We start from the raw sequence: 9,797 nt of genomic DNA, 5'->3' as shown, positions 1-9,797 counted from the left end.
GTCAATGGGGACCAAATTCACTTAACAACCTTGCCACTAACGTAACACCTCCAACTGTGGCAAGAAAGGTCATAAAATGGGGCAAAACTCACTTAACAATTGTGTCGCTTAGCAACAGAAATTTTGGGTTCAATTGTGGCTGTAAGTTGAGGACTACCTATTTTGTGCATAGTTTCGATCAAGCGACACCACTTCTATTTGCTCAAGGGCCCTATAGAGTTTCTTGAGAGCTGTATTCCAAAAAGGGAGAGAGTGGAATTCAAGCCTCGAAGAAAGACTTTAAATGAGCATATTATCTCTACAAAACATAACTCTCTTATTTTGATCCTTAAAATTCCTCCATATTTCCCCCTAGTATAAAAATTTATATTGATATGCTGACCAAAGCCATTGTGGGGAAGGTTGTTCTGAGAGCCACAAAAGTGATGCTGGGGTTGCATGTGTCCTATGGGTCACAATTTTTTGTACTCCTATTCATATAAATTGCTGATCATCTTCCTCACCTCCTGTTTTCTGAACAGTTTAAAACACTGTTGTAGCCCATTATCTTCCTTTGGAAGAATTATTATCAAACAGTTTATTTTTGTCATAGCTAGCTTATTTAGAAATGCGTAAGTGAAGAACAGACAGAGGCAAGAGATACACCTAGCTGGAACTAGGTTCTGCTACGGTCTGCAAGAGATACTTGTACTCCAAGTTGCTGCTAGAAATCATGATTAGTTCTTCATCAGCTGTACAATTAGACCAGACTAGAAATTAATTCCACAAGGAAGGTTAAAGCTATTTTAATTGAGATTGGTATAATAACGGATTCTTGCAAGTCTGATTGTGCTGCATCTCTCCCTCCTTCTTATAGTTCAATAAATAAGGGAGGTTTCTGACTGAGCCACTTCTGAATATTATGTGACTGTTCTAGACTTTAAAAATGCTTCAGGTCACCAATCTTCTCCACTGTCCTCACCAGGGGTGTCAAACTGCTGGCCCCGCGGGCTGGATGCATCATAGTGAAACTGCATCCACCCCATTGCTGGCAATGGCAAAAAAGTTGTGATACGTCACGACACGTGACATTGCAAGTTTGACACCTTGGTCTATAACTTTAGTGCTGGATCTCTCTTTTTAAAGTGCAGTTTCTTTTCACAACTGAAGGTTCAAGTCAGCCATCATACTATTAACACTTATTGAATATTCTGTTGCATCCACTGGAAATCCCCCAATTAACTAAATGCTAATTTGTCTTTTTTAAAAATCTTACATGATACCCAAGTCTTGCAAGATTTTAGTATCTGTATCTGTAATGTTCTGAACAAGATTTGGCCAATTCACAATATTTAGCTATACCTTCACATATTGCGTGTGTGCGCGCAGATGCACCCAGGCTTGTATATGTACCTAATTTGTCACCTACTCTCATATTTGAATAACTCTTCGAGTCAAACAGTAATTCTCAAACCACAGCTGTGAGTCATATTTTATGTATTAAAGGTTTCAGTTGTGTGTGAAAGTTTATAAACAGCTTGCAACCACAAAATAAGAGCATATCCATTTTAAAATAAGTAGGTTTAAAATTTTATTTTAAAATAGATATACTTTCATACCAAAAAGCATACCAAGAAAAAGACATGGCAGATTTAAATTTTTGTAATTTCTTGGTATTTTGGTGTCTATACGATAGCACTCATTTTTTTTAAAAAAAATTTTAAGTTGCAACTGTAGGGAAGTTTAAAGATCATAATATAATAAAATCTACAACTTAGCACAGATCTGAGGTCATTGAAACCCTAAAGTTTCATATAATTGAAACCATGTTAAATTATAGCCACTGAAATGCACCTAGAATTAAGATGTTCTTGCATGACAGCAGTCATTAATTTTTTTCTTTAATGTTATTTTTATGTTATTATCATATGTAGTTACTATTTTTCCTTCTTCTGTCTTAAAAAAAACTCCACTAAAATTATAATAACCATTTTTTTTAAAGTTGGGTGTTTTTTCCCAATCATTTCCATAAATCAACAGTTGGTTTTTTTGTTTTGTTTTTCTTTTTCAAGCCAAGGATCACACTTGACTCTTCCATGTGAAATTTAGTTGCAACTCCCCGGGTAGGGCAGCAGCTTCTCCGGGTTGAGTACTATGCAGATCTCGCCTTATGTAAAGGCCCACCTCAGCTAACCACCCAAGAAAGCAGAACTCTTGAAACAGGCATTGTCTCAAAAGGAAACTTTTATTAGGGGTTAGTAACAGTAGGGAAGTCAAGGCGAGATCTGGGGAAAATACTGCTTAAACGGTATAGTTAAACCAGCAATATTCCTCCTCCCATCAGAGTCATAATATCCATTTGAAATCCAGCCAATCCATAGGTGGCACAGTGGGCGCGCATCTCAAGATCTTCTCCAATTTCGTTTCTCTGTAACCGTCTCCCTGATAAGGGAGACACATTCCTTTCTCAAGTGGATAGAGGCAAGAGAGGAAAAATAGAAAGCGAAAGTTATCCCAAGCGAAAGCAAGTATCTCCCCTCCCCCCCAGCAAAATGGCAGGTCCTAAAACAAGAGCACAAGAGTATATGTGCAAGGAAAACAGTAAGGAATTGGGGACCTGACAAATGGTATATAAGTCTAAGTGCTATTGTTAAGTGCTATTGCTATCTTTCTACTGAGAGAAATTTAGACTTCCTCAGTCAAGAAGTTCAGATAAAATAAATTTCATACTCCAAATTGATCAAATGATTGTGATCATACACTGTAATATAATCTTCTTATTTAGCTATTTCGCTTATACAAACTAAAAATAATTTGTTATGTTCTAGTTTACCTTCAATGAATGTCTGTGGTATAAAGTTAAGGACAGCTTGTTACAAATGTACTCATGTTTTCATTAAACACAGTCTCAAACTTTGGATGTTAGTACACTGTCAGATGTTAATACATTTGTAAGAATGCTAACCCAGCCACAGTGCTTATTATTAATTTAATATTCTCTGGTTATAATTGCTGATAATCGTGTTACATATTTTTGGGTATTTTAAAGAATTCAAATTCCTCAAGATTAAAAAAGTTAAAGTGAAGAAAGAATGGAAAGAAACAGGTCATTGAAGTGACACAAAAGGAAAATTTCAAGAAAAGCTGATGCAATACATTTTTCTTGCCTCCCTCTTGTCCCCTAAAATTGCCTCTTGTAAAAAGAGGAAACTAAGCCAATAGGAAATCTTACAGAGCCATAGTAGGAAAGGGCCAACAACAACTGCAACAAATGAAGAAAGGAATTTACAATACTGTTGCAGACCTGTCAATTACTTCCTTTTTTGCTAAAGCCCAGTATCACATTGCCCACAAAGTTTATCAGATCCCCACTCCCTGGATACTTACCAAAAACTTAGTTTGGGGTGAGAGGAAAGTAGATTCAAAGATGTGCAGGTGAAGAAATAGTTGGCTATCACAAAATATTGTGATTCTTGATTCTATTAACCCTTTCAGATTTGAAATTGCTGTGAAAATATCAGTTGCTTTTTTTTTGAAGGGATATATTTTTTTTGCTTAAAGTTGACATTGGTCTAATGAACTTAGAAGGAAGTGTAATTAGTAGGCTGTGAGCTTAGTTCTCACTAAGGTTTTGATACGAATCATTTGTAGGTTAAATTTTCATAAATTTGGTTTGTGATAAAATAATAAGTATTTCCTCTGCAGAATTTTCAGAATTCTGTTCCATTGTCTAATATGATACTGTGTAGTCTAAAGAACTATGCTATGACAATTAGGCTTTGTGGATAAAAACACCATATCACAATTTTGAGTAATGATTTTGGATTTTAATCCTTATCTATAAATCTAAACACACACTTATATAGGCCTATTTTAAAATTTAAAAACTGCAGTGAAATTTAATTTTAATTCAATACCTTTAATTGCAATCTTGAAACAAAATGTTTATAAACAGATAAATCAGATTAGTCAACCATTCTTTATTTTGATCAAAGACCAGTGTAAAGATAAATCAGACTATTCAGCAAAAATCTTCTAAATCAATATACTTTAAGGATAGGTAACCTATATCCTCCATAGCTTTTACATTACAGTTTCCATCATTTCCATTAATGGACTTGCAAGCTTGCATTGAAAGGAATAGCAGTTCTAACCATTTGGAAGGACCACTAGCAGACTAAGCCACCAGCTTATAAAATATTTGACATTATTTATAAAGTGCTTTATGAGCATCAAGAAACATTTTTACATATAGCATTTCAAATTATGTAATAATTAAAATATTTACAATTCTGAAAGTGTAAAATTAAATAAACATATATAAAGCAATCACAAACCAAACTACAGAAAAGGTACACATATATATGTGTGCGCGCGCGCACACACACACACACACGCACACAAATGCACACACAAATTCCTCTCTAATTTCCTCTGTATAAAACTCTTTCCAATTCAGCTTCCAAGATTTCTCCCCAGGTATCTACATCCATGGGATACATACATTTTTCTGGTAAATTACTCCGTGACTGAATATTGCTATATTTTCCACTCAGCCAGTCATACTTTACTTTGCTTTTCCAGTAGTTTCTATGCAGTGTGACCTGATAAAAGCAATTAGAGAAGAATAGGAGGTATAAATAAAGATACAAAACATAAATTTCTTATGTATAAAATGTCTTATCTTGCAAACAATTCCATAATTAATGGGAAAAAATCGATTCTCATCTTCTTAAAAGCTGACTTTAAACCACATTATTCCTATTTTTCACAGATTAAGAATAATTTCATATGGGAAAACTCTGTAAACTCCTTTCATTTGAAAGGACATATCTATTCCATTCCATATAGTTTTCATTGCTTATATTGCAAGTCATTTGAAGCCAGTATTCTAAGGATGACATTCCAGGAAAATAAAATAGAATGGACTTCTAATATATTGCTGCCCACTAGTGATTCATGGAAATTATTACACTCTCATGCTAGAAGATTCAGAGCTTAAATCATTAATGTTACAACTTATTTGTGTGTTATATGAGAAAACATAGTAGTTATCATGAGGCTTCCTCAATTATGCGATTGCTGCATGATAGAAGATTTAGTTTAGTTTAACAAAGAGAAGGACAAGGGGGGACATGATAGCAGTATTCCAATATCTCAGGGGCTGCCATAAAGAAGAGGGAATCAAGCTATTTTCCAAAGCACCTGAAGGCAGGACAAGAAGCAATGGGTGGAAACTAACCAAAGAGAGAAGCAACCTAGAACTAAGAAGAAACTTCCTGACAGTGAAAACAATTAATCAGTGGAACAGCTTGCCTCCAGAAGCAGTAAATGCTCCCACACTGGAAGTTTTTAAGAAGAGACTGGACAGCCATTTGTCCGAAATGGTGTAGGGTTTCCTGCCCGAGCAGGGGGTTGGACTAGATGACCGCCAAGGTCCCTTCCAACTTTACTACTACTACTACTATTATTATTATTATTATTTTAGAATAAGCCCTGCTATAATTGCCTGTTATCCCAATACAGTAGACTTTTTTTTATTAAGTAGAAACTATAATGGAAACTATGTTCCATTCTGAGAAATTACCCAGGCTTCTTATAGAAAGCAGGAGAGTACAACTAGATCAGGGGTGTCAAACTGTTGGCCCACAGGCTGGATGTGTCATGCAGAAGCCGCGCCCACCCCAACTCTGGCAAGAGGAAAAAACTCATGGTACATCGTGACACGTCCCATGATGCCGTGAGTTTGACATCCCTGAACTAGATAATTGTACTGTTGAATCAGTGCTAAAAGGGACAGCAAGCTATGGCCTGCTTCATGAATCTTAAGAAGGTGCAGAAGTTTGATGTCATGTTGTTGCCATCTATCCTAGAGGATGGTCTCTCCCTGGACATAATTCAAGAAAGCAAGTCCTCTTGGAATTGTTTCTGGGTTTTGTTTAGGACAGGGATACATAGCCGCAGTGGTGGGATTTAGCCAGTTCGCATCAGTTCGGCAGAACTGGTAGCTAATTTTTTGTGGCCCAGGCCCAGGACAGACTTCCGGAAGCGGCATCCACACAGAGAACCGATTGTCCACATATTTGAATCCCACCATTGCATAGCCTGCAGCTTTAAACACTGGCAACTCTTATTCTGAATTTGCTGTGACCCCAGGCTAATAAAGTTTCTTTAGTTTCAAGAATGGAGATATGAAAACTGGTGTAAGTCCTAAAATAGGTTTGTACTAAAAAAAAAATAATAATTGCTGTTCCAAAGCCGGAAAATCCCATCTGTGTGATGCAGTTCTGTCCATTTGGAATCCTCCCTCATCTTCTGTACATCTTGATCTCTCTGACGCCCAACCAGCAAAAAGTTACTCATTCCTTCAGCTTAATTTTCTAGAACTGGAATGAAGTGAAGGAAAACCAATAATTCAGATATTCTATACAAAAATTTCTATCTGCTATTCTAAATAGTGAGGCTTTCACAAGCTGCAGTCCAAAATTACTAGCAAAATCTTAAAAGCAATTATTTACAGAAATATATTGTCTCTTGTCATCTTTCTTCCTAGTTTTGCCAAAAAATAAGACAAGTAGCTTAGTCTTATACTACAGATTAACTTTCAAGTAAATACCCTAAAAGCTTGACAAATTTCAACTGTGCCAAAAGACTTAGTGATACTGCGCATGGAATATTAGATCTGGATATAAGAGATCATACTATAATCAAGCATCAATTAAACTTACTTTCCATGAGTACCCTTTTCCTCTGTCACCATCAACCTCTCGCTGACAGACAGCTCTTATATTTAAACAGTGGTGTTTCCATAAATCATCATAGTGCTCAATGGTTTGGTTCCAACTTTTGCAAGTTATTGCTGCATTGCACAAACTCTGAATGTCAAGTTTGCTAAAGATCTTTAAGCTGACTTCTAATGGAAATAGTTTTACAAAGTCCCCTTGACTGTTGCGTTTCTTCTGTTTAGAAAATTTAAAGAACAATTTCTTACAAGTAGTCGTTGCAACAGTCTGCTGGTTTTGTTTGGATGATTTCTGATTAGACCCTTTTTTCATAGTTTAGACTTTGTTAAAATACCAGTCAGCCTGTCTGAAAAAAAAATAAAATAAAAAAATAAAATTATTAGAAATGAAACTATAATAAACTCTGTTTAGAAACATTTGCTGCTATTTAATGTCATTAAAGCACTATTTCTGGCTAAGTATCAGTGCTATGTAAATGTACACAAAATATCTCTATATAGTGACTATGAGCACAATCATTTTGGGAATTTGGGTTTTAATACTATTGCTTACAGTTTTCTCTGAATAATACTTTGCCTTTCTTAAGAAACATACTGTATAGATATGTGAGTGCATGTGTGTATGTGTGTCCACATAGGCAGGCATATTTTTTTCTATTCATTTAAATGGAGCACCTTGAAGTGATACACTAACTGAAAAGTAACAATTATCCAGAGACAAGTTTTCCAAACTGAGCCAAAGGAAATAATTGCTCTCAGATTTTTGCACATACTATACATGTATCCACTATATGAAACAATTGACTGTTTTGCTTCAGTGTGATTATGAACCCCTGGAAAAAAATGGGATATAAATCTAATACATATCATTATTACTTTATTCATTTCCAACTCACACTTGTTTGTTGCTTGAAAGCTGGACAAAAGTTTCTATGACTGCAACAAAATTGCTTTGGCAGCTGGGCCTGAGGAAGTATCTGCTTGGAGTGAAGATATTCCTCCTGTAGAGTGGAGCACAGTCTCACTGGCAGACAAAAAGGGCGACTTAGGATGATTGTTTACCTGAAGGTAAGGATACATTCATGGTCTACCCATGTATCATTCATGTGTATTTATTTATTAATTGATTGGTTAGTTTTACATCCTGCCTTTTCTTTCAGAACTGAAGAAATGAAAAATAAAGGAAGACCACCATGGTGATCTTTATTTTTTCACAAGAACCTTACGAGGTAGGCTAGGCTGAGACCAACTGACCCCAAGCCACTGGCAGAGTAGATTTGCAATTGGGTCTCCCAAGTCATGCTTAACACTTTCATCCATTTTCATACTGACTCCATTGTAAGTCAAAGATCCTACATTATGACTGTAGTCGCCTGTAAAACGTGATGAGCCAGGATCAGAATCTGAAGACATATGACAGAATAGCATAGATGGGATAGGTAGTGACTACATATTTATATGACAAAAACCTGTTTTTCTGGTTGAACCAATAACTATTATTCTTAAAGTTTTGAATCTTCGGTTTTAAATGACTTCTGCATCCTACATAAAGCTCACAGCCTGACAAGTGTGGTCTGATTCCTTCTGTTACTGCAGCTTGACAAATTTGGTAGTATGATTGGGAGGAAAATTTAAGTGATTCTGTCAATGATCTTGAGCCATTCTTCTAAAAAAAGAGAGACACCTTGCCCATCAACTAAAATACTTCTTTTTATTTTCTCACAAAAACACTCCTCAAGGCTTTTGCAGTAGGATGGTGAAAGGGATGGGGAGTGGGTGGGAAATCCACAGAAGCCTGGAATGTTTGGTGGGGCTGATATTGTGTTGTAACCTGGTATTTCAACATCAGGGGAAAAAAAAGGCACGAGGAGCTTGGCAAGAGGGCTGATTTAGTAATAAGCTAAGAAGCTAAATGTAAATAAGTTTCACCTGTTAACAAAAGAATTGGCAGTTGTTTTGCACAGCCACACAAATAAGCCATCCTTTAATATTAAATGCAGCGTGAAGGGAAATATGTAAGTACTGGAGTACTTGACTACTGTTTCCCTAGGATTTAAAATTGGGTGGCTTAAAACATTTGGGGGGGGGGTTCCAATGTAAAGCAATTAGCAAAGTAAACTTCATAATTTTAAATGGATCAAAACTATGTTTCTCTCTTTGGGAGTTAGTGACTTTGAACAGAATCTTGAGGATTCTTTCTAGAATAATTTTTTGAAGTATTGAACCTTATTAATAGTCATCAAATTTACATACACCTCAAATAAAAAGTCCATGCATTGAATTAGAATAAAAAAACACAATTAAACACACTAATTAGCTCTCCTGATATATGCAAGCAGTTTTTTTTATTTACAGTTGCAGCTAAAATAGGATGGGCTGTAATAAAAAGTGAATATATGTAGCTCAGGGATGAACTGTGGAGTCCTTAGAACTCCAAGCTTGGTTGCTCACAGGATGGATTGTGTTTGTGCGTGCATATACAACTGTTAGGAATGGCAAATTTTAAAGGAGTTGAAACGAGGGGTGCTTGGTGCTCTCCGAGCTTGGTTGCTTTCTTGCAGACATTTCATTACCCAAACTAGGCAACATTATCGATGCTAGTTAGTTGAGTAATGAAACGTCTACAAGAAAACAACGAAGTTTGGTGAGCACCAAGGACCCCTCATAGCGAATTTTGGATATTATGACGGGACACTGTGCACTTTCCACACCAGCTCTGTATAATTCTACAAAACTGAAAGGAATCCGCCTGAGAATGTACGTCAAAGGAATTCCACAACCTCCCCAACACACCTTTATTCTCAACGAGAATAACGCCGCTATTTAACTGCCCCGCTCCCCAGCTCCGCCCTATTCGGTGATTGGATGCAATCGCGACGTCACCGACGAACGCAGGAGGCTCGAGGCTCCTCACCTGGCTCCAGGCCCTCCGTTTCAGCTAACGGTTTTAACGGCTTCTCCCATTCGAATTTATTTGTTTCCTTTTTTTTCTTCCCCATTGCAAATTACGTAATCAGAGGCTCCCGAAACACCCGCCTTTGTCGATAAGCATTTTGGGAGTTGTAGTTCGATGGCG

At 36.5% G+C, this 9,797-nt stretch overlaps 1 protein-coding gene across 10 annotated transcripts; it reads right to left on the bottom strand.

The window, feature by feature from the left end:
• Positions 1-2,361: 2,361 nt before the first annotated feature.
• Positions 2,362-9,770, bottom strand: FBXO48 (F-box protein 48). Of its 10 annotated transcripts, none has more exons than XM_039349319.1 (4): positions 9,636-9,770; positions 7,618-7,745; positions 6,708-7,068; positions 2,362-4,583 (listed from the first exon to the last, which is right to left on the bottom strand). In XM_039349319.1, exons 3-4 carry the CDS (start codon positions 7,032-7,034, stop codon positions 4,404-4,406), a joined length of 507 nt encoding a protein of 168 aa, XP_039205253.1. In that variant the 5' UTR covers positions 7,035-7,068; positions 7,618-7,745; positions 9,636-9,770; the 3' UTR covers positions 2,362-4,403. The 10 variants fall into 10 exon arrangements, 8 of the variants coding, with proteins under 8 accessions (XP_039205253.1, XP_039205255.1, XP_039205254.1 ...); XM_039349321.1 differs by having other exon boundaries at positions 6,708-7,064; XM_039349320.1 differs by having other exon boundaries at positions 7,618-7,783; positions 9,636-9,746.
• Positions 9,771-9,797: the final 27 nt, after the last annotated feature.

This window comes from Crotalus tigris, unplaced genomic scaffold, assembly GCF_016545835.1.
Source record: "Crotalus tigris isolate CLP2741 ecotype Arizona unplaced genomic scaffold, ASM1654583v1 scf7180000018260.1040479, whole genome shotgun sequence".
Classification (NCBI taxonomy): Eukaryota; Metazoa; Chordata; class Lepidosauria; order Squamata; family Viperidae; genus Crotalus; species Crotalus tigris.
Note: the sequence above shows the minus strand (reverse complement) of the source record. Positions and strands in the feature narration are given on the sequence as shown.

Coding starts and splice junctions, on each gene's coding strand:
- FBXO48 (XM_039349319.1), bottom strand. CDS start 7,034: ATGAAAAAAGGGTCTAATCAGAAATCATCCAAACAAAACCAGCAGACT. Junction 4,584..6,707: donor GAAAAGGGTACTCATGGAAA/GTAAGTTTAATT, acceptor TGCTTTTATCAG/GTCACACTGCATAGAAACTA.